The sequence below is a fragment of the Zea mays genome, chromosome 6, assembly GCF_902167145.1.
Source record: "Zea mays cultivar B73 chromosome 6, Zm-B73-REFERENCE-NAM-5.0, whole genome shotgun sequence".
NCBI lineage: Eukaryota > Viridiplantae > Streptophyta > Magnoliopsida > Poales > Poaceae > Zea > Zea mays.
The window spans coordinates 145935556-145960517 of NC_050101.1; the positions used below are offsets into that span (position 1 = coordinate 145935556).

At 45.4% G+C, this 24962-nt stretch overlaps 1 protein-coding gene across 4 annotated transcripts; it reads right to left on the reverse strand.

Annotated features, from left to right (window-relative positions):
* Positions 1-11224: 11224 nt before the first annotated feature.
* LOC100501385 (uncharacterized) lies at positions 11225-19088 on the reverse strand. Of its 4 annotated transcripts, none has more exons than XM_035959812.1 (8): positions 18450-19088; positions 17616-18227; positions 16919-17520; positions 16676-16832; positions 15872-15996; positions 13440-13935; positions 12646-13262; positions 11225-11605 (listed from the first exon to the last, which is right to left on the reverse strand). In XM_035959812.1, exons 2-6 carry the CDS (start codon positions 18217-18219, stop codon positions 13474-13476), a joined length of 1950 nt encoding a protein of 649 aa, XP_035815705.1. In that variant the 5' UTR covers positions 18220-18227; positions 18450-19088; the 3' UTR covers positions 11225-11605; positions 12646-13262; positions 13440-13473. The 4 variants fall into 4 exon arrangements, with proteins under 4 accessions (XP_035815705.1, XP_035815706.1, XP_035815707.1 ...); XM_035959813.1 differs by having other exon boundaries at positions 16676-16829; positions 18450-18963; XM_035959814.1 differs by having other exon boundaries at positions 16676-16829; positions 18480-18960.
* Between the last annotated feature and the right edge of the window lie 5874 nt (positions 19089-24962).

Sequence of the window (24962 nt, forward strand, 5' to 3'; positions counted from 1 at the left end):
AGGACCCCACTGAATTGGTCTCAAGCAGGAGAGAGGGAAATTTTTGGGCCAGACTTGGTACTTGAGGCAGAGGCAAAGGTCAGGGTTATTACCAAGAACTTAGAAGCTGCTCAGGCCAGGCAAAAGAGCTATCATGACAAGAGGCGGAAGCCTCTACAGTTTGAGGTGGGAGATCATGTTTATCTTAAGGTGTCACCCACCAAGGGTGTCCAGAGATTCGGGATCAAGGGCAAGTTAGCTCCTCGCTACATTGGACCCTACGAGATCAAGGAAGCTTGTGGACCCGTAGCCTATCAGTTGGAATTGCCACCCAGCATGTCAGGTGTTCACAATGTGTTCCATGTATCTCAGCTGCGGAAATGTGTTCGTCTACCCACTGAAGTGCTACCAGAACCAGATATTGAGATAGAACCAGACTTGTCCTACCAAGAGTACCCCATCAAGGTATTAGATCAAAAGGAGAGATCAACTCGGGCAAGGTCGGTCAGAATGTATAAGGTTCAGTGGAGTCACCATTCAGCAGAAGAAGCTACATGGGAGACTGAGGATTTTCTACGCTCTCGCTTCCCCGACTTTCTGCCCAAAGGAGTCGGTACGTAACCCCAGAACCCCACCCCCACCTGCCCTTTGAATTCAATGATAAGAAAAACTTAGATAACAAGGATAGTCTAAGTTATGGATTTAACTTAAGAAGGGCTTCCTTCTGAAGTTGCAAAGAGAATGACATTCGAAGAGCAGTTGACAAGAGAAACTTGAGTATAAAGAAAGAGTAGCACCAACACACCTTCAAGCACCCCTCCAAGGGACTCTACCTAAAATCTCGGGACGAGATTCCTTTAAGGGGGGAGGGCTGTAACACCTCAGGTGTTACCATGGCTAGAGCACACCTTGGCACTAAGGACTGTGATCATATGTGGTAGAGACTTAGGGAAACACATAAGAACTTGGAGATCATGTGTTAATCAAAGTTTGTTAGGAACCTAAGAAGTATTACTCAAATCTTTGTACACTTACTACCTTGGATAAGAGGGGGGAAGAACCCTAGACCTCTCTTAAACCCTATCTCCCAAAACCATGGATAAGAGGGGAAAGAGAGTGAGCAAATGTGCAAAACATGAGTAATCTTTAACCAAACCTTAAGTAACCATATAACCAGCAATTAGGGGAAGGAAATATTGCAAAAAGACCCCTGGAGAAACCCCAATTCAAATCTCCAAGTGGAGAGAGAGCTAGAGCTCTCTATTTCTCTCTAAGTTAAAAACTACACCTACACTAAAGATCAGTCGTGTTCACCTCGAAGCTGGCATCAAACCCACCTATGTTCTATACCAAAAATGTGGCATACCACCCAAGGCACCCACTGGAAAAAGCTGAGCCTGAGACTTGGACGTTTGACATGCCTTGGCATGGTTTTTGTCGCGAGGTGGGCAGTGTGACACACCCGATTTGGCGACCATAGATCTCCCTACCTAGGCCATATCTGCCATGTCAGCTCACGGATGAGAGACAGCCCTAGGTGCCAGGAAAAGACTCGCGCCGGATTTTTGCCAAGATTCGCATGTTTGCGACTTGGGTGAGCTGTGGAACACGGGCAGAATGAAAGCTCCACGTGTTCGACGCGCTCTGTGTGCGCCAGAGCACGCCCGCGCGCGCCCCGCGTCACGCCAACGGCCAGCTGGCGCCCTAGCCCGCGTCCGCGCCTATAAAGCCCACCCAGGCGTCGGCTACACTCTTCCGCGCACGCTCAAACCTCACCGGAGCTCAGTTCACCGCCGTTTGCCCGTGCGCGGCGTGTCCGCGGCCACCCGAGCCACTGTCGCCGTAGACCGGCCAACCCAGCTTTCCCCAACCCCGTCCAACCCTCTGAAACGAGTGTACACGCCCCAGTGAAGCTCCCCGAGCGAGGAATCGAAGCCTGCTTCGCCGGAGAGGCCAGTCCACGGTCGCCGGAGTTCACAACCCCGCCGGAGTGCGTGGACCGGGTAAATCACTGAGCCATTTCTCGATTCACTGCACAGATAGCCTCTACATCACCCCAGGAAGCTCACCGTGCCCTTGGATTGAACTAGGTCACCGTGATTTGGCCGGTACACTCGCCGCCGACGAGAACACCCGCCTGCGCACGAGGACCGAGCGATTCCGGCCATCCCCGCCGTCGAGCCGCACCTCGCTGTGACCGCCAGAGCCTCCCCGAGCCAACCCTGCCCTTCGCCAGACCTATCTCGCCGCCGGTAAGCCGCGCCACCCTTTTCTTTCCCGCGGATACTGTTTACATTGGGGAAGGACCTCGGGGAAGAAGAAGGAAAGGTCAGGGGGCTTTTTGAACTGTCAGCGACCCAGGGGAATAGTGGCGCAGGGGTAGATTTGTGTGAGTTGATTTAGTTTAAACCCAGGGACCTCGGTGTAAACTATTTTTCCAGGAAACTCTTATTAAATCTGTTTTTAATTTGAACAGAAACTTTAAAAACTCATAACTTCTGTTTAGTTCATCCAAATTTGGTCAAACCAATTTTGCCAGACTCTAATTAATGTGACCTACTTAAGAAAAATATAAAACCCCTAGGTACTATAGAAAACTTTAAGGTTCTGATTTAATTATAGTTTTAGCCAAAAGCTCAATAATAGAAAGAAAAATAGTTGTACTATTTGACTAGGGTTAGAAAAATTTGGAGAAGTTTATATCTACCTACTGATCTGTTTAAAAATGTTAAACATCTCTGTCTACCTCATTAAGTTAGTTTTTACCCCTTAATTTACAATATGCTTAAGGTTAAGAAAAATAGAAAATGTGATTTAAATAATGAACCAGAGGGCACCCCTATTTTTGTTAGGGTACTTATTCAATGTAGTTCACTGGAAAAATCTATCATACTCTGTTTTAGTATAAAATAAGTAGGATACCTTTTATTCTAATAAAACAAGGGAAACTTAGAAAAACCCTACAAAAATAACCCCAAGGTGAAAACACCCCAACCCTTGGGATAACTAATGTTTTGTTAATAAGAACTTAGGAAAAATATGAAATCTGTTGTTTGACATTTTTCAAATAATAATGTAGTAGAAAGTGCCTTTTTGCCATTTAACTTTAGAAAATCATAACTAAATGACCATCCCTTAGCTTTCTGTGCTTTTTGGCACAGAAGCCTATTTTTACTGTTAAATGCCAACAAAAATAACCTTTAGGACAGAACCCACCTCTAATTAAGAGTTGTAGTACAAAGTGGCCCATTTACCCAACTATTATTATTTTTGTCTAAAGCACAGCATTTTTATTTTGAATCTCAACTTCCTAGAAGGGGCTATAGTGACCAATGGCAACCCACTGTAATTTTTACAGAATTTTTGGAAAATATTAAACCACTGTCGTAGTTCAAACCTACCCTAGAAACCATAAGTAGAAAATAAAGAAAAGGGAAGGTGAATAACAGAAAATTGGTGCCACCCTAAAAAATCTTTATAACTTGTCCACTGAAGTATATACAAAGGCAATACTAATTCCCTATGATTATCCTCAACAATAAAAGCCTAAGCCTAAAAAGTAATAAGCATAACCCACTGGAAGCCCCGCATGACTAAGAAATCCTAAGTTACTTCTTGACTTAGTTTCCTTTTAGCATAATGTTATTAAATCCTGCATAATCATGACATACATGTTCATTGCATTCGATAGACTGTAACCTTGCTGACGGAGAGTACGTCCTCGTGCCGGAGCAAGGAGCTGCTCAGGAGGTAGCCCCGGATCCAGCCCCAGAGCCTGCATCAGAGGATCTGCCTGCCACTGCTTTGGAAGGCAAGCCCCGGTTTATGCATAACCTGTTATTTATGCTATTTTACTTTACTTAATGAATGTAGGATTGATTGTGCACTTAGGTGTAGGAATTGTTTGAAACCCTAGTTGCATAATCTCAGGAATCCTTTTGAGATGAATACTAGTATGATAGGTCGAGTAGTTGCTTTATTTAATTAGGATCTCGGTAGAAGACGAGTGATTTTTCTAGCACTCGCGCGAGATCAGGATTTGGTTGTACCCACCTTCATACTATTATGATACTAGTGGTAGACAACAATCCATGGGGATTGGTTGTCTACGAGATGGGAAAATGGAATAAGGATTAACGTGCAGATACCTGTGTCAAGCGTTTGAACGTACTAAACACATAACGAGAAATATGGTAAATCGGTAAGCCTAGTACCTGAGTGAACCTGCCCGCAGACTTTACCCCTCACGCGACCTGAGACGTGGTCTCCCATTCCGGTTATGGTGGGTACAAGTGCGGTCACTGCACGACAGCAGTCGGGGTCAGTGAGGCATTGTACGCCAAGGCGGTGAGCCCTGATCTGTTGCCAGGGAATCGATGGGGACGGTTGATATGTGTGGGGACGGAGTGCCCCTACATGTCGTGTGTTTAGGTTTACCTTGCAAGGATAAAAACTCGATTCGAATCGTCTGCTCCTCGCAGCTAATGAGACTGCTTGATCCATTGTACTGCATTGAGTAACAAGTGGAAATATGATGAGTTGATATAAGATGTTGATTGCTAATAATGCTTGCTACTATGTATGAGTAGATAGTACACTTTTAGCCTTAAGAGAGTCACACTTAAATTGACAAAGTTAAAACTTGACTTAGAAACTCAGCTAGTGCTTTTGGCAACCAAACCCCACAGCTAAACAGCTGCATGTCTAGAGGTAGAGGAGTAGACTCCTCACACCGGGTAAGTCTAGCTGAGTATTAGTATACTCAGCCTTGCTTGTGGCATAATTTTACAGGTTCTCTGGAGGAAATGGTTGCTGGAGTGACTTGGCCGTCCATCTTGCCACCGGGTTTGTCGGGGACCATAATTAGGGGTACCCTCAAGACGCCTAATTCTCAGCTGGTAACCCCCATCAGCATAAAGCTGCAAAGGCCTGATGGGTCCGATTAAGTCAGGGATCAGTCCACACGAGTGACTCGATCACGGTTCGCCCGAGCCTAGCCTCGGCCAAGGGCAGCCGACCTCGAGAGACTTCCGTCTCGCCCGAGGCCCCCCTTTTTACGGCGGACACACCTCCGGCTCGCCCGAGGCCTTGGCTTCGCTTAGAAGCAACCCTGACTAAATCGCCGCGCCGACTGACCAGGTTGCAGGAGCATTTAACGCAAAGGTGGCCTGACACCTTTATCCTGACACGCGCCCCCCGGCAGAGCCGAAGTGACCGTCGTCACTCCACCGCTCCACTGACCAGTCTGACAGAAGGACAGCGCCGCCTGCGCCACTCCGACTGCAGTGCCACTCGACAGAGTGAGTCTGACAGGCAGTCAGGCCTTGCCAAAGGCGCCATAGGAAACTCCGCTCCGCCCGACCCCAGGGCTCGGACTCGGGCTAAGACCCGGAAGACGGCGAACTCCGCTCCGCCCGACCCCAGGGCTCGGACTCGGGCTAAGACCCGGAAGACGGCGAACTCCGCTCCGCCCGACCCCAGGGCTCGGACTCGGGCTAAGACCCGGAAGACGGCGAACTCCGCTCCGCCCGACCCCAGGGCTCGGACTCGGGCTAAGACCCGGAAGACGGCGAACTCCGCTCCGCCCGACCCCAGGGCTCGGACTCGGGCTAAGACCCGGAAGACGGCGAACTCCGCTCCGCCCGACCCCAGGGCTCGGACTCGGGCTCAGCCCCAGAAGACGACGAAACTCCGCCTCGCCTGACCCCAGGGCTCGGACTCCGCCCTGGCCTCGGCCGAACGATCTCCGCCTCGCCCGACCCGGGGGCTCGGCCTCGGCCACGGAAGACAGACTCGACCCTGGCTTCGGAGGAGCCCCCACGTCGCCCGACCTAGGGCACAGGCCCGCCACGTCAACAGGAAGCGCCATCATCATCCTACCCCGAGCCGACTCGGGACACGTAGAACCAGACCGGCGTCCCATCTGGCTAGCTCCGCCAGATGGACAATGATGGCGCTCCACAAGCTCTGTGACGACGGCGGCTCTCAGCTCTCTTACGGAAGCAAGGCGACGTCAGCAAGGACTCGACCGCTCCTACAGCTGTCCCTCCGCCAGGCTCCGTTGCTCCTCCGACAGCCACGACATCACGCCAGCAAGGTGCCAAGACCTCTCCGGCTGCCACATTGGCATGTACCTAGGGCGCTAGCTCTCTCTCCGCTAGACACGTAGCACTCTGCTACACCCCCCATTGTACACCTGGATCCTCTCCTTACGACTATAAAAGGAAGGACCAGGGCCTTCTTAGAGAAGGTTGGCCGCGCGGGGACGAGGACGAGACAGGCGCTCTCTTGGGGCCGCTCGCTTCCCTCACCCGCGTGGACGCTTGTAACCCCCCTACTGCAAGCGCACCCGACCTGGGCGCGGGACGAACACGAAGGCCGCGGGATCTCCACCTCTCTCACGCCCGTCTCCGGCCACCTCGCCTCTCCCCCCTTCGCGCTCGCCCACGCGCTCGACCCATCTGGGCTGGGGCACGCAGCACACTCACTTGTCGGCTTGGGGACCCCCCGGTCTCGAAACGCCGACAGGGTTGGACTGTCGAGTGGGACCCTACCTCGGCTGAGGAGGAGCATGAGGAGTGATGGGATAGGCTTCCCCATCTCTCTGTTTATTTACCGTTAGTTTTATTCCGCTGCAATTCGAACAATGATGACTACTTTTGCAAAACTCCGATGATGATGTAATAATTTAATACTCTTTAATGCATGGTTTTATGCTTTATTGTATTTGCTCTGTGACTCACCATCGAGTGAGACTGTGGTACTTGATCCTGTCAGTGGCCGTGTCGGACTAGATCCGAGGGATTGACGGGTTATTCCCATTTAAGTGTGGTCTAGCCTCTAAGGCGGGGCTTAGGCACTTAAGTTGGAATAATTCGGGCAGTTCCGCCACAAGAGTGAGGCTGACAGCGGCCAAGTCCGGCCTCGGGCGCCATAGGAAGCTCCACCTCGCCCGACCCAGGGCTCGGCCCCGGAAGACGACGAACTCCGCCTCGCCCGACCCAGGGCTCGGACTCGGGCTCGGCCCCGGAAGACGACGAACTCCGCCTCGCCCGACCCAGGGCTCGGACTCGGGCTCAGCCCCGGAAGACGACGAACTCCGCCTCGCCCGACCCAGGGCTCGGACTCGGGCTCAGCCCCGGAAGACGACGAACTCCGCCTCGCCCGACCCAGGGCTCGGACTCGACCTCGGCCTCAGCCGACGATCTCTGTCTCGCCCAACCCAAGGGCTCAGACTCGACCTCGACCTCGGAAGACAGACTCGATCTCGACCTCGGAGGAGCCTCCGCCTTGCCCTACCCAGGGCTCGGACCGACCACGTCACAGGAGGGGCCATCATTACCCTACCCCTAGCTAACTCTGGCTACGGGGAACAAGACCGGCATCCCATCTGGCTCGTCCCGGTAAAACAAACAATGATGGCGCCCCGCATGCTCCATGACGACGGCGGCTCTCAGCCCCCTTACGGAAGCAAGGAGACGTCAGTAAGGACTCGACAGCCCCGACAGCTGTCCTTCCGCAAGGCTCCAGCGCTCCTCCGACGGCCACGACATCACACGAACAGGGTGCCAAAACCTCTCCGGCTGCCACGACGGCATGTACTTAGGGCGCTAGCTCTTCTTTGCTAGACACGTTAGCACACTGCTACACCTCCCATTGTACACCTGGACCCTCTCCTTACGCCTATAAAAGGAAGGTCCATGGCCCTCTTACAGAGGGTTGGCCGCGCGGGGAAGGACGGGACGGCGCTCGCGTAGGCCTCTCGCTCCCTCCCGCGCGGACGCTTGTAACCCCCTACTGCAAGCGCACCCGACCTGGGCGCGGGACAAACACGAAGATCGTGGGTTTCCCCTTTCACGCCTGTCTCCCCCCTTCGCGCTCCGTCTCGCGCCGACCCATCTAGGCTGGGGCACACGGCGATAATTTACTCGTCGGTCCAGGGACCCCCCGGGGTCGAAATGTCGACAGACATATTAAGAATTATTCAATATCCTATTGCCACAAATTTTGGATTTAAGAAACCAACGTGTTATGTCAACTTTGAAGCCCAAGCTTCCATAGTTGCGTTCAATGCTGTTAGCACTTTCATTGGGACGAGGGATCTTGTTCAAGAGTATCTAGCTTTTAAAACGTGGCCTTTGGCAGCTGAGTAGGACAGGCCGAAGGTGTCTGACGGGATGCTTCGGAAGCCGAGACTGGGTTAATTATCACCATGAAGCTCATGAAGCTTTAGCCAAATCCCATTAGCACTATTGAGAGTCAATACATCATAAAAACACTAGTGCTAAGATAATTAAATAAGAATGTTTGGCACGATCATTTAAATGAATTTCAATTTTGTCACTCGTGGATGTCATATCGGGGTTTTGAATATGTTCCATCCCATCACGAGTGCCCCTCCAAACACATAAATCAATTGCTTCTAGGTAGGCAAGCCATTCTAGCACTATAATGAGAGAAATTAATGTCGTTAAAGTGTGGTGGCCTATGGGTATCCATCCCTCTACTCTAAAAAACGTCGGCTTGATTAGCGGTTAAGCTAAAAGATTCCTAATGAGCCAAACCGGACTCTAATACCAATTGAAAGCACTATGGACGCCTAAGAAGGGGGTGAATTAGGACTTCTAAAATTCTTGCAAATCTAGGCCACAAATAAATCTTCTAAATAAACCTATGTAAATAACTAATGCAATAATGTGCAAACTATGTTTCATCTAAGTTGTTATCTCTACCGCAAAAAAGAGTTATGCAACCTAAATTCCAATCCTATATTCTAAACTAGCTATAGTAGAGAATGAAACTTAAGTACTTAATGTAAATGTAGATGCTAAAAAGCAAACGTAGAGAATGCAAACTCTAGTGGACGCGTCGGTATATTTATCGAGGTATTCAGAACCGCGCAAGGTCCTGACTAATCCTCCTTGGTGCCCGTACACAAAGGGAAGCTCACACGAGGGCCAAGCACCGTGATAGATAACTCTGTAGAGAGCCACATGCCTTCTCTACACGCAAGTAGTGCTCTGCTTCCGGCCTCAAACGATCCCCACCATCTTCAATATCGAGTTTCCGGCTTAAACGTCGCGGGCCTCGTCCCCTCCAGTACACGGTGGTAGCCACACCAAAAACAGAGTTGGTATGGTATCACAAAACTCTCGCCCCACTCGATACAATATTAAAACATCTCGCGCAAGAGCCTAGGGTTTGGTGGGTTTGCTAACCTCACTCAAATAACTAGGAACAAACCTATAGCAAGCGTTAAAGCAGTCTAACTAACCTAAGCACTTTGTAAAGCACCTACGCTAATCACTAAGTGATTCTATTAAGCACTTAGGTGTTGGGTCTATTGGAGATGTGTTTCTACACTTGTGCAAACTTCTTGAGCTCTCCACACCTTCAAACGACTGACTAGGGGGTATTTATAGAGCCCCCAACCAAATAGAGTTGTTGGAGGAATTCTGCATTTCTGTGCCGCACCGGACAGATCCTGTGCACCACCGGACCGCCTGTTCGGACCATTCATGTCAGCAAGCCGTTAACGCTTCTGACACGGACCATGCTATAATGCAATGGTACGGTGCACACGGACCTGGTTCGGTGAACGCCACGTTAGATGACCGTTGGCCAACTAGTCGTTGCCAATCGTTGGACCTGGTTCGGCGTACACTCACCCGGTCCGGTGCCCTAGCTCGCCGAAAACCCGAGAAGGGCTTCTCTGGTAAACCGGTCTGGTGCCTCAGTCCGGTGCACCCAGCTTTAGCCCATCTTCTATTTCTTCAACTGTCTTTTCTTGGGCTCTTTTGGACTTGTGTTGGATATTTTTAGTTCTTCTTAGAGTCTTTTCAAGTCTTCTTTGAGGTGTTGCATTCTCAGGGCTTTAGTCCAATCCACTTTGCATCATGTGAACTATAAAACATAAACACCTGCACAACCATTAGTCCACCGGTTATGTTGGTCATCAAACACCAAAATCACTAAGTCAAATAGGACAAGGTCTATTTTCCTTACACAGACCAACTACGCGTAGGCGGCAGACCATCCGTGATGACGCAGAGAGATCCGATAGAACAAATATCACGCCTCCTAGGTGGGACCCTATCAGTGTGGAAAGATCTTGGGGTTGCTTTGGTGTAGACAGGCCACCCAAAGTTCCCCTTGATGACATAGAGTCGAAGAGAGGCAGAAATTGGAGATTGGGAAACTATAACTAGGGCTAAAATTACTCTTAAGGCTAATGCATAAGGTAAATAAGACATTGATATTTGGGTTCGATTGTTGGATGATTTAATCAGTCATATCCCTTCATAAATATAGGGAGGGAGGTATAGACCCGTTCCTAAGCGAAACATAACAAAATCCCACGAGATATTAGGATAACCTCACAAGATATAAGGACTCCAACCTGAATTAATCTAATTGTCGACAGTCCAGACTGTCACGCTGAATCGTGACTTGCATAGGTCAAGCTACCCATTTTGTGCCCCTTTATAGCATGGCTAAAGAAAAAATGGTCCCATCATTCTCTAAGTATCCAACAACTTTGTTGATGATTAGATCTAGTTAGTCCTTAACCTTATTGCTCATTCTTTAGAAACCGACAATTAATCTATGTCAATAAGGGCTTAATCTATGTCAATAAGGGCATGAATATCACGCAGACTGGGTCATTCTTCATTATCGTGACTTTCTACAAAACACATGCTAGTGATAATAATCTTATATTGTCATTAAAGGCTAAAACTTAATAGGGTGTTTGATTTAATAAATAAGTTACTCTATCATCTTCTCACTCCTTACTTTTACTTTTTTTTATTTGGTATGTGAAATGGAATGAATTGATCTATCACCACCTAAAATATGACTAAAAGATTCGGATCACTGCCTAATTCATGTCACTATCTAAAACTAACACAATATGAAATTCAGGCCACTGTGGCACATCCCTTTCAAACCAACCAAAATATATTATGTCATTCCTAGCACTAACTCACCCTAAAATTCAAGGTGTTGGCTACACAAACATACAAATTATGCTCCGTTTGTTTTAACTTTTTTTGCTGATTCTACCCACCAGAAGTCTAAGTCATTGTAGACTGTCAAACACTCAACTTTTTAGTCAGCTTTTATAATAATCACTTTGTTGAAAATTGTCCAAAATCAATGTACACATATAATCGGCCGAGTCGTTTCAATAGTAGAAAAATATCCTATAAACCCTTTTATCTTTCTACGCATGTAATACACATGATACTCAGATTTTCACCATAGTTAGATTCTCATAAAAGTTCATCAAAAAAGCTGAAACAAAGAAGCCCTTAACAATTGAAGCCTACTAGCATGTTTGTTAGCATGTTTGTTACGGCTTTAACCACCGACTTCTATTTTTTCTATATTATATTGTCTCTGGATTACAGCTGCAGTAGTTCGAATAATTGGTTTAAACTTGCAAATACAGCGAATAGACAGTACATCTCTAGTACGACCAATTTCTCGTCACCTTTGAAACGATCAGCTCTTGCTGCAGAAGCTGGAACGAAATAAATGTCGGCAGTACATCAAGATGCATTACACTATGCTGGATATCTTTTTAGTTCTGTCGGCAGCTTTGACAAGACCAATTGTACTAACCCTGACATCATAAATGGAAGCAAAATTAAACATGTTATCCGGTTCACATTAAATCCAGTTATTTGGACTGCTGCAGCTACAATTTATAAAGACAAAACACTGTAGAAACTAGAAACAATAGAAGCCGCGGTACAGATCAAAGTCAAGCAAACAGACACGAAAACATCAGTTCTTCAACAGACAAAGCTAGCAGGTTTAACTGTCCCCAGTAGGTCAAAAAAGCACCCAACGAGAAACATTTTCATTCTCTTTATGTTTCTGTCCCCCAAGATGCAAAAGTGTAATCGTAAGATAAGCGTTCAGCGCGATGTGATGTTTTCCGGTCAATTCTTAAGTAGTTTCAGAGCTAATATCATCACCGTGCAATTGAAAACATGCAAGTAAACTATTATTGTCCAATGGTTCAGAAAATTGTTGCAGCAACAATCTTTGAGAAATCGCATACTTAATTCTGTCTCAAAAAAGTTAACGCTTTTTTTTACTTTTATATATCATGTTTAACCAGTTGCATTATTCAATTTTTTGCAAATAATAAAATAAATAAGTCATTGTTAAAGTATCTGTAATGACAAAATAAGTGATACCAAAACAAATAATATCTATAAAAAATTGAATAAGATCAACGATCAAACAAGATAATCTAAAAGTAAAAAATGATAACTATTTTAGGACAGATGTAGTAAACACCATGGTCTTCAAAATAATGTTGAAATTTGATTTTGCAACATAACTCGGGAATAGGTCAAATTCCCTTGTCAGGTCCACCCATTCTCGGTGCCGTTTGTCCCACAACCAGTGATCCAGATTCCAGCCTAAGACCTAGGACCTCCAGCAACAACGTTATCTAAATTATGTTATCTAAATTCATCATCTATATTCATTCTTTACAGTCTCCTCTAAAAGATTTTTTTCCTATATATCTACTCCCTCTCAAATAACATTCTCTGTATCTCATTATTTATACGTAAATGCCTATATTAAAGACATATTTTACTTTTAATTTTTGTACGTAATGGCTACCAAGCAGTGAGGTCTACTTACTTGAACTGTTGCTGAATCCACTACTGGAACTGTTGCTGAATCGACCACAATACTGATAGCATTTCTTTAAAAAGCCTAAATTCCATGCTTTTTCCTCTTGCCACTCCAGTTCCCAAACTGAAACTGCCGCATGATTGCAGAACCCAGATCCCTTAGTGCCATTGCTGCCGCGCAGTGAGGTCTACTACTGGAACTGTTGCTGAATCCACCACAGTACTGATTAGCCTCTTTAAAAAGCCCAGGTTCCAGCCTTTTTCCTCTTGCCACTCCAGTTCCCAAACTGAAACTGCCTCATGATTGCAGATCCCCAGTGCCATTGCTGCCAAGCACTGAGGTCTACTACTGGAACTGTTGCTGAATCTACCACAGTACTGATTAGGACCCTGATATAATTATGTCCGTTCTAAAGAAGGGGGGCATAATTCTTGGTACATATTGCTTCAGCAAATACAGACCCACATCCTGCCCTGTCCTTGTGCTCAGGTTGCTTACCAATGCCAAGAGGCCACAGAAAGAAGCCCTCAATTCCTGAGGTATCAAGCTACGTATATTCTTCAAAACCACAGTTACGCAATGGCACCACATGTTTTTTTCCAGAAGGAATGGAGGGGGTATTCCTGTGTGCCATCAGTACACAAACACATTCAGATAATAAACTCTAGTTACTCAAAAATCACTTTGTATTCCTGGATTGAGAAAGTGCATAACAAAATTCTTGTATATGTAAAAAAACAGCAGTAATGGGAGGCATAATGCTCAAGGACAATTATGTTTCTCAAGATGCCAAAACTTACCATGCTAGCAGAGTATGAGACTACACTAGGAACTTCAGTCAGATACAGATCTTAGCTCATCTACTGTTCCAGTAGAAAAGTTATGTAAGGTGTTCAAGCTTCTTTCAATTCGCTCCTCAATACATGCGAGTCTCTTCTCAAGTTTCAACACACTAATATGCATGATACGAATATCAATTTCTGCAAGCTTTGCAAAAGCACGTAGCAACAAGTAATAATCAGCATGTGCAACAAAAATAAAGCCACCACTTAGCCGCCGCCGCCTATAACGAAGATAACCATCTGATTTCCTTGGTTTCCTAGGTGGCATATAATGAAATCCATGATCTTGCATCTCTGACTTGAGCATTTGCATTGCATCATGACCTGAAGATGCAGAAAAGGAACTTGCTTTAACAAAAGCTCCATCTCGGTAGTGTTTCCTCACTCCATTTGTAATTGGAATGTCTGCCATAGAATGGGACTGGGATTTTACATGATCTTCTATATTATCATCCTGCAATGAAACACCATAAGCATCAAAATAACTTGCAGTTCAACAATAAAGCTTGTGCAAGCCAACTAGAATGGTGCTAGTGCTATCATAATACAATCTAAGCAGGATCCTACACCAAACAAAATTTTAAGGTTCCAGGTCTAATTCAATTTGTGTTAATAACCAAGTGTTGTAGAAAATGTAGACACAACCTTTCAATTGGATGACTCTTTTGAGGACACCAATAGGCACTTTGTGCGTAGGATCCAAGAATCTGAGGTTAAGGAGACATTGAAAAGGATGATAGGGGGTAAGACGATAGGCCGTGATGGTATCCCAATTAAGGTATGAAGATGTCTCGAGAATATAGCTATAGTATGGCTAACCAAGTTGTTTAACCATATCTTTCGTTCGAACAAGATACCTAACGAGTGGAGAAGTATATTGGTACTGACCTACAAGAATAAGGAGGATATCCAAAGTTGTACTAATTACCGAGGAATTAAGTTGATGAGCCATACTATGATGACATGGGAGAGAGTTATCGAGCATCGTCTGAGAGGAATAACGAGGATCTCTTTGAACCAATTTGGTTTCATACCTAGAAGATAAACCATGGAAGCTATTTTGTAAATAAGATAAGTAATGGAGCAGTATAAGGAACAAAAGAACGATCTACACATGGTTTTCATTGACTTGAAGAAAGCTTATGACAAAATACTAATGGGTATTATTTGGTGGGCTTTGGACAAAGATAAAGTTCCAATAAAGTACGTTGTATTGTACTCATTAAGGTCATGCACAACAATGTTGTGGCTAGTGTTCGAACAAGTGATGGAGACAAAGATGACTTCCTGACTAGAATAGGACTACATCAAGAATCAGCTTTGAGCCCTTACCTTTTTGCTTTGGTGATAGATAAGGTCATAGGGGATGTCTCTTAGTGTATGTTCTTTTGCGGAAGAGGAAGGACACCTTTAGATATTTAGGATTAATGTTACAGAGAAACGAGGATATTGATGAAGATGTTAGCCATATAATCAAAGTAGGGTAGATGAAGTGATGTCTGCATCTGACGTTCTATATGACAAGAGAGTAACAGAAGCTAAAAGACAAGTTTTATAGGACAGCAATTAAACCTGCTATGTTGTATGGTGCAAAATATTGGCCTACAAAAAGACATGTTCAGCAGATAAGTATCGTAAAAATATGTATGTTGTGTTGGATTCGTGACCATACAAGAAGGGATCAAAAACAGAATGATGATATGCTAGGGGTAGCACCAATTGAAGAGAATCTTGTCTTGTCCAACATCGGTTGAGTTGGTTTGGACATGTCCAACGGAGACCTCCAAAGGCGTCAGTGCGTGGTGGGATCCTAAGGCGCGAAAGCAATGAAAAAAGAGGAAAAGGAAGACCGAAGTTGACATGGAAAGAGACAATAAAGGGAGACTTGAAAGGATAGGATATACCCAAAGATTTAGCCTTGAATAAGAGTCCATGGAAAATAGCTATCCATGTGTCCAAACCTTCATTCGTGGGTTCTATACTTCTAATGGGTTTTTAACTCTAGCCTACCCCAACTTGCTTGGGATAAAAGGTTTTGTTGTTGTTGTTGTTGAACTAAGTGCCTCGAGTTTTGCAAATCGAAGTCCCCACCCCCGTTCCTCTATGGTTATTTTCCTATTTTTCAAATATGGAAATTAAATTTGCATTCTATAGATATTTATCATAAAACTTAGCTTATGTGCTACACTACACCTGCTTGTCAAGTCGCTTAAAGCTTAATTAGTTACATAGCAAGGACAGGAAGAACTGCACAAGAATGATAAGGGAAACCAATTGATCCATAATAGGCACAATTGAACAGTTACATATATGATATTTTATCCAGTATCCACCTCATGCAAAAGGAATATAGGTAAGAATTAACAACATTGCCAATCAAAGTGCATTACCTCCCTGGCTTTGTACATATCCCAAAAGATCTCTATTAGATGAGTCTGTTCATCTGAAGATGTAATTCCAGCAAAAACAACTTCCTTGCAGTATTTGAGATAAGAGCGGAGATCACTCGAGTAGTCTGCAAAATAAGAACTTCATGTCAGTGTCCTACAATTAAGACGTATTCCCACCAGACACAAAATGTCAACCAAGATCAAGAATATGTCCAGTTAACCCTTGCTATATTTTATCAAAGATATCAATTCAAATATAGACTAGAGTACAATGAAGTTAGTAATTTATTCATACATCTTTCACAATAAAGCCCATATTATTTTATTCATGAAATATCATCTTATTGACTTTGCAAAGTTCTACTTTCTGTAACTCAAAGAAACCATAGAAAGATTCTTGCACTTCCCGTTCCATGCTGAAACAAAGTTACTCAAAAACTTTAGAAAAAAAAAGGACAAAACTAAAACTGTCTTAATTGATGCCCTGTTTGTGCATGACAAAAGTTGATGCTAATTGCTCTATGTTACGGTATTACTAGAAGAACAATAATCACGAAGTGTAGGACATTTATGCAAATTTTATTAAGTTTTGAAACACAATGATTGACAGAAAACAACATATGTTACAGTCTCGGCTTCAACAGACGTGAAATATGCAATCGACCATTTTTACATTTAGTATAGCGTATAGCAAGTTGAATATAAACTACCGACAGTCAGCATAAGCATACCACAAACTACCATGTGTAGCAGTCGTACAAGATAAACATAATGTGTAGACAAGGCAATGAAATACAAATTTACCATGTGACGTATTGATTTTATCATAGGCAACTGAAATAGCACACAACAGTTCTCTTGTGCCAAACTCCTCACTGTTACTAGCCTCAAGCTTCCTGGAAGTAGATGAATTTGCATCATAGTGAGATTCACTTGGGTTTCTTCCTTCCTCACAAATCTTCTGCAAAGAAAGATTACTTCAGGTCATATGCATTTACGAAGGACCTAAGACGTTTTGAAGAAAGGTAATCAATGTGACAAACACACCTCCCATATCCCTTGACCGTTGATGTTATAAAGAAGTCGTAGGGCCACAATTAGGATAGCCATCACACAAACCCGTGTTGGGACTCTAGCAGGATTACTAGACAACCATAATTCTGCAGGCATTGCCCACTCATAAATTTGGCATGCGTGGGGGAGGATTCTATCTATAGGCAGTAACAAGTCCTTCAAACAACGTTGAGCAATTGCATAGAAGTTAACTGAAGGAAGCCTCAAGGCTACTCTTTGTGCTATGGATCCAGCTGCAGCTTCCAGTTGCCATGCTCCGATAACTCGCACCGGCCTGAACAGCTGCCTTGCATCCAAAGGGCAGTCTTGGAAAGAGCTCCCAAGGAACCTGTCTACTTCAGTAAAAGCAGCCACATATGGGATATTCCCCTCCATTGCCCACCTGTAAATGTCACTTGGCAAGATGGCTTCACGGGCAATATGACAGGCCAAGAAACAAACAGCCAATGTTGAGTAAACCGGCAGCATCATCCTCAACGAACGCAAAAAGGCAAACTCCAGCTTGTGCCTGTCTTTTCGTTGGAGCGACATATCATCATCCCATTCATACTTCATCTCATCAGGTTTCTTGTCATCTGCAACAAGAGATAGATTTATGTCAGAGTCCATTCAGTTCTTCCGATGGAAATGATTAACAAGGGAAAGCATAAAAACAGCTCATATCTGCTACCATAACACTTCTGTCTCCCCACGGCCTTGTGGTCCTCAAGCACCTGGCGGGCCCAGATTCCATCAAACACCCTGGATGCAGCAACCCACCGCACCCAGACAATGCCGGCAACAGCACACACAAACGCGCCTACCTGGTGCCGCTCCACCAGCACCTCCAGCTGCCGCTGCAGGATCACCTGGAGACCCCGTACATAGCGCCAGCGGACCTGCACTGCCAGATCCTCAGGCTCCCCACACGTGCCAGATCCAGACACAAAGTCCCGCGGCTCACTCAGCTCTGTGAAGTCATCAAAAGCGGCAGTAGCAGGCACGGGAGCAGCCTGAGGGGTCCTCAGGTAAGGCGCGGGTGTGCGGGCACCAAGCTTGGGGGTGGGCTGGGTGGCAACACGACGGACAGAGATGTTGCCAGTGGCGGGGAAGTCATGAGGATCAGCAGCAGTTGCCTGTGTAGTGTGCACGGCAGAGCATGTACGGCACGTGAATTGGCCATCATCAGCGTCGTCAGTGGTGTAGTTGTCACTGGTACCGCAATGATCACACACTAGGTGGATGCTTCCACCCCCATAGGGATCGGGTGAGGTGCCACCAAAGTCGTAATCCATGTTTTCACCTGATGAAGAAGCATAAAATTAGAGTTATTTTACCAGGAATAAAAGGGTGTTACAGACAGAGATTCCAATTGCCAATGAAAGATTAAAGATAAAACAAGGAAACCAACACTTTTGGCATATGATAAAATTGAAACTAAAAGATAGTAAAAGCATGCTCAGCTATCCTCCACGGTCCACAGTACCACTACCACACATATTCATTCCAATTCAACAACACTAACCCCAGAGCAAAAGCTATAAGCATAGATAACCTCCCAATCATGCTTATCAAGGCGTCCTTGAAGCGCCGCCTTAGCGTCGCTTAGGGGCTAAGGCGCGCGTGGAACCTGAGGCATCTAACGCGCCTTGCCATGGAGCGTAAAGCGCCCGCTGCGGCGCAGGGCGTCCGCGAGGCGTCGACGGGGCGTCGTTGAGCCGTCGTCGGGGCGATGCCTTGGGGAGTTAGAGCGGCGGCATTGGCTGGGAAACAGAGGAGAGCTGGAGCAGTGACGGCGGCGCGTAGGGCACCCGTAGCGGTGGCGTGTAGGGCCACGCAGCGGCGGCGCGCAGGGGAGAAGGAGAGAGAAGAGCTGCGGCTCGGAGAAGAGAGGAGCGGCAGCGGTGTAGATGCCCGCAGTGGCGGCGCGCAGGGGAGAGGGAGAGAGAAGAGCTGCGGCTCGGAGGAGAGAGGAGAGCAGTGTGGAGGAGAGGAGAGCGACGGCGACGGCTGAGAGGAGAACGGCTGAGAGCCTAGGAGAGAGAGGAGAGGCAGCTGGTTAGGTTAAACTTAATGTGTTGGGCTGAGTTGGACTCGTGGGCTTTTTTTGTTTTTCTTTTTTTTCCAGTTTCCCTCTCATGCTAAGCTAAAATGGGCCTAATAGTCATTAAGATTGTGCTAGCTTACTTATCTCTACTACTTATTAAGGCTGAAAGAGTAGTCTGTCATTCCATGTTCTGCCACCATTCTCTGTTCTGCCTCTCTCATTCCTATTATCATTCCCATTCCCTCCTCCCCACCCAGCTCATTCCCATGTTCTATCATTTTATATTCTCTTTCTGAAAGTGAAATGTGCTCTTAGACCATTTCTATAAGTATTTTGGTGATTAGATGTCCAACACATACTGAGTGAGTTCTTAAGTGCCAACTGAGTGAGAAGTGTGAAATCAAGAACAAGGTATGTTTCTAAACTTAGTGAATTGTTTTTTGAACACTAACATGGTTATCTAAGTGCTAGAAACAGTGCCAAGAAAAGAAGATTTGAATTGGAGAAGAGTTGACAAAATACAGCCAACGCCAGCTCGGGCCTTGCACACCGGACTGTCCGGTGGCGCACCGGACAGTGTCCGGTGCCCCAGGCTGGTCAACGGTGAACCGTCTGCTCTCGGGAAAATAAAAAGGTGACGTGGCTATAATTCATCGGGCTGTCCGGTGGTGCACCGGACTGTCCGGTGAGTCAACGGCGCCAGCAGCCAACGGTCGTCCACGCGATCAACGTGCGACATGTGGTCCGCGCCAACGGTCGGTTGGGCACACCTGACTGTCCGGTGCACCAACCGGTCCCGAGGACCAACAGTCGACTGCGCCCGGGATGGAAGGAAATCGAGCACCGGACTGCTACAGTGGTTGTCCGGTGTGCACCACTCGACAGAAGGCAAGAATTGCCTACCAAATTGATGTCCAGCGGCTCCTAGCTGCCTTGGGGCTATAAAAGGGACCCCTAGGCGCATGGAGCAGAACACCAAGCCTTCTCTAAGCATTCTAAGACTCCCAGACTCCGCCTCCACGCATTTGATCGATTGTGTTAGTGATTTGAGCTCCGTCTGAGTTGCAAACTCTTTGTGTTGTGTTTTGAGCTCAAGTCTTGACTTGTGTGCGTGGGTGTGCTGCGGATTTTGATCTTGCGTGTGTTGCTCTCCCATCCTTACTCTTGTGTTTTCTTTGTGATCTATATTGTAAGGGCGAGAGGCTCCAACTTGTGGAGATTCCTCGCGAACGGGAAGAATACTCAAAAGAGAAAAGACCAAGGTATTCAAGTTGGTCATTGGATCACTTGAAAGGGGTTGAGTGCAACCCTTGTCCATTGAGATACCACAACGTGGAAGTAGGCAAGTGTTACTTGGCTGAACCACGGGATAAAAATCGTGTGTCTCATGTGTTGCTTTTCTGCGATTGCTTTGTTGCACGAGCTCGCTCCATAGCCAATTAGTTACACTAACACTAATAATTAAGTTTGTGGCTAGTTAGTGTTTGGTTTTACAGGATCACCTATTCACCCCCCCTCTAGGTGCTCTCAATTGGTATCAGAGTCGTACTCTTCATCTAAGGGACTAACCGCCCGAAGAGATGGATCCTAAGGGAAAGGGGATGGTGGTCAACGACAAGGAAAAGGAGTCCATCTTCAATGAGCCAAGACGGGAAGAAGAAGAGGCGCATCAAGAAGATCATCTACTACGACAGCGATTGTAAGTGCAATCAACCCTAATTGAGGGTTTTGGTGATTAATGACAAAACAAACTAAGATTCTAACAAGTTTGCTCCTAGTATGTACACAGTATTTCTACAGACAGGAGAAGCACAGATCTTACGAGCATAAAAGTATAAAGCACAACGGATTTAAAATTCCACATCAAATGGCGTGCTCCAAGTGCTGAGAAACAACGGCGGTGCTAAATTTATAATTCTTGAGTCATAGGAATCGACGTACAATTAAGAGGGATCCGCGATGGTTAAGTAAGTTGTGAAACGAGCCAAGTTCAAAATCTTTTGAAAACTCCTTGGAGATCATTTTCCCAGATCATGAATGCCCTTGAGAAAAACAAATTTTACTTCCCACAAAGTCTCCCCTTTTGTTCTCTTCAAAATTCTCAAAGTTTGGTTTCAGCCCCCAAAACCGGTTCAACCGGTCCTGAAACCGGTTCAACCGGTTTCGGTACTGTTCACCTGCCACCTCTGCTCTGACCTGTCTGACAGTCAGAGCTGTCAGAAAAAGTCGCAGCAGATATTTTTCAGAAACCGGTTGAGCCGAATTTTGTCCCTACTCAGCCGGTTTTGAAACCGGTCGAGTGTCCGGCTGAGTAGCCCAGTGGACCGGGATCCCCCTGGTAGAAACCGGTTCAACCGGTTTGAAAACCGGTTCAACCGGTTTTTGCCCATTTTCTCCCAACGGCTGCCAGCTTTTGGGGGATCCTTTATATACCCCCTCACACTCTCTCTCTCATTTACTTCGGCCTCTCCCACGAATTCTTGGCTGACCAACCTTCAAACAAGAGCATTCACTTCACCTCTCACACCCGCAATCGCATCTCCTTCAATCATTTGAAGGACCCTTGGTGTGAGGTGAACTCGATCGAACTCGCTGTCAATTTCATCTCGATTCTCCCATTCTCTTGTTCTTGAGCTCGTTGCAAACTTAACCGTGTGCGGATTTGTTACTCTTGGAACCTCGTGTTCCTTGACGGTTAGAGGTTGCTTGGGAGTCTCCAAATTTGTGGACGACCCCAAGAAGTTTGTATCACCCGCTCCTTGAGCTGATTTGAGAAGAGATTGCCTTCACCTTTGTGGTCGGCTTGTGGAGGATTAGGGTTGGAAAAGACCCGGCCCTTTGTGGGTTCCTCAACGAGGAGTAGGACACCTTTGTGGTGGTTGCCGAACCTCGGGTTATATCGCGTGTTCTTGTGTGTTCTTGTCAAGCGCTTTATATTCGGTGGTTGGTTCATATTATTCATTTAAGTAGTTTTTGTGTAGGGCAAATCTTTAGCTATATTTTTCACTACTTCGCATTTGTTCAATAGATTATCAAATTTAAGTTGAGCGGGTTCAAACTTGTTCAGTTGTGATTAAAATCGACTAAACCGGTTTGCACCTGTGCAACTTTAATTTAACCTATTTCGAAGTTTTTACTGAAAATTTTCAGGTGTAGCCTATTCACCCCCCCCCCCTCTAGGCTACTTTCAATTGGTATCAAAGCTACGTGCCTCGTTTTACGCTTAACCGTGTGAGGAAACGATCATGTCCACACAACGGGACCATGTGGATCCTCTTCTCGAGGAAATCCCCGTCACATCTTCCGGTGAGGAAGTGGACCCCAAGGTCCTCGACCTCGCCATGAAGATTGCCGAGAGAATGTTCCTCAAAATGAAAGAGGAAGATGCTAAGAAAAAGGCCGAAGAAGAAGAATCAAGAAGAAAGGCCGAAGAAGATAAAGGTAATGGAACATTTGATTATAATGACGATCTAGTGGATCTTTTGGTGTCTAAGGTATTGAGCAAGGTAAGTCTCAACACCGAAGGATCATCTACCAAAAGCAAAGGTAATGACTTTAGCGAAGTTCAATTCGATTACTCTAGAAATTATATTCCCAACTTCTCTTCCGCCCCACTTGGAAAGTTACCAACTCTTAGTGAGTTGAACTATGATGAGTGGGCCGACAAGATGAAGTCGCATTTAATCGGTGTGCATCCTAGTCTTTGGGAGATTGTTAATGTAGGTATGTATAAGCCCGCCCAAGGAGAAGAGATGACTCCGGAAATGATGCAAGAGGTTCATCGAAATGCTCAAGCAGTGAGCATAATTAAAGGAAGTCTTTGTCCGGAAGAATACCGGAAAGTTCAAGGAAGAGAAGATGCCCGTGACATTTGGAATATTCTTAAAATGTCACATGAAGGAGATCCCAAAGCTAAAAGACATAGAGTTGAAGCTTTGGAAAGTGAGCTTGCAAGATATGATTGGACAAAGGGTGAGTCGCTCCAATCACTCTTTGATCGGTTGATGGTGTTGGTCAACAAAATAAGAGTTCTTGGGAGTGAAGATTGGAGTGACTCCAAGGTCACAAGATTGTTCATGAGAGCTTATAAAGAGAAGGATAAGAGTCTTGCTAGGATGATAAGGGATCGTGATGACTATGAGGATATGACGCCTCATCAATTATTTGCAAAAAATCAACAACACGAGTCCGAAGAAGCCCCCATCAAGACAAGAGACTCTCATGCCTTAATCACAAATGAACAAGACAACCTCAAGAAGAACAAAGACCACAAAGCAAAGAAAGTGGTCGAGACCTCAAGTGATGAAGATAGCTCAAGTGATGAAGACACAGCTATGTTCATCAAACCATTCAAGAAATTTGTAAGGAAGAATGACAAGTTCCAAAGGACAGGAAAGAAGAGGGCATGCTATGAATGTGGCCAAACCGGTCATTTCATAGCAGATTGTCCTAACAAGAAGGAACAAGAAGCTAAGAAGGAATACAAGAAGGACAAGTTTAAAAAGGGAGACAAGACCAAGGGATACTTCAAGAAGAAGAAGTATGGTCAAGCTCATATTGGTGAAGAATGGAACTCCGATGAAGAGAGTTCTAGTTCCGAGGAAGAGGAAGTGGTGGCAAATGTGGCCATCCAATCTACATCAAGCGCGCAACTCTTCACCAACCTACAAGACGACTCCTACACTCCAACTTGCCTCATGGCAAAGGGAGATAAGGTAACCTTATTTAGTAATGATTTTTCAAATGATGATGATGATGATCAAATTGCCATGAAAAATAAAATGATTAAAGAATTTGGGTTAAATGGATACAATGTTATCACCAAATTAATGGAAAAGCTAGATAAAAGAAAAGCAACTCTTGATGCTCAAGAAGACTTGCTTATCCTTGAAAAGGAAAGAAACCTAGAGCTTCAAGAGTTGATTCACAATAAAGATAAAGAAGTAATTAACATGAAAATCTCTATAGATAATCTTGCAAATGAAAAGAATGCACTTGAATCAAGCATGTTAAGCTTGAATGTTCAAAATCAAGAACTTCAAGTGCAACTTGAAAATTGCAAGAACATCAATGCCTCCTCTTTAGTATTTGAATCTAAGTCTAGCTCTAATGATGATTCTTGCAAGCATTGTGCCAAATATCATGCTTCTTGTTGTCTAACTAACCATGCAAGGAAGCATAGCCCACAAGTGAAGGTCAAAGAAATTTTGAAAATATGCTCTAGCAATGATGGGTTAAAGAAAGTTGAACCCAAGTACAAGTCCCTTAAGCCCAACAATGGAAGAAGGGGGCTTGGGTTCAACTCATCCAAGGAAAACCCTAGCACAGTGCATAAGGGGTGGAGATCCCCCAAGTTCATAGAGGGAACCACCCTATATGATGCCTTGGGGAGGATTCACTCCTCAAATGACAAGTCACCTCAGGTAAAGGCTAACTTGAGTTCCACAAAGAGTAAGATGAAGGAAGTGGGATCCTCAAGTGGACAAAAATCTAATGCTCCCATTTCCCACTCATATCTTTGTGATTATATGTTGACTTGGGATTCAGGGAAATTGGTTGTGAAATATGTGGGTGCCTACACTAAACGAAAAGTCATGAAAAGAAGTGTGTGGGTACCCAAGGCTATAACTAACACTGTAGGACCCAATTCAATTTGGGTACCTAAGAGCATAGCCTAAAACTTGTTTTGCAGGTCTACTCCTCTGGTGGGTCAAGTTGGGTGCTTGATAGTGGATGTACAAATCACATGATCGGGGAGAAAGACATGTTTCATACATTGCAACTAACTCAAGAAGCACAAGAAATTGTGTTTGGAGATAGTGGCAAGAGTAAGGTGATTGGTATTGGTAAAATTCCTATCTCTGACCAACAATCACTTTCAAATGTGTTATTAGTAGATTCCTTAAGCTATAATTTGTTGTCCGTTTCACAACTTTGTGGAATGGGGTATAATTGCCTATTTTCGGATGTGGATGTGAAGATCCTTAGAAG

Coding starts and splice junctions, on each gene's coding strand:
- LOC100501385 (XM_035959812.1), bottom strand. CDS start 18,219: ATGGATTACGACTTTGGTGGCACCTCACCCGATCCCTATGGGGGTGGA. Junction 16,833..16,918: donor ACGGTCAAGGGATATGGGAG/GTGTGTTTGTCA, acceptor CTTTCTTTGCAG/AAGATTTGTGAGGAAGGAAG. Junction 15,997..16,675: donor TAAAATCAATACGTCACATG/GTAAATTTGTAT, acceptor CTTATTTTGCAG/ACTACTCGAGTGATCTCCGC.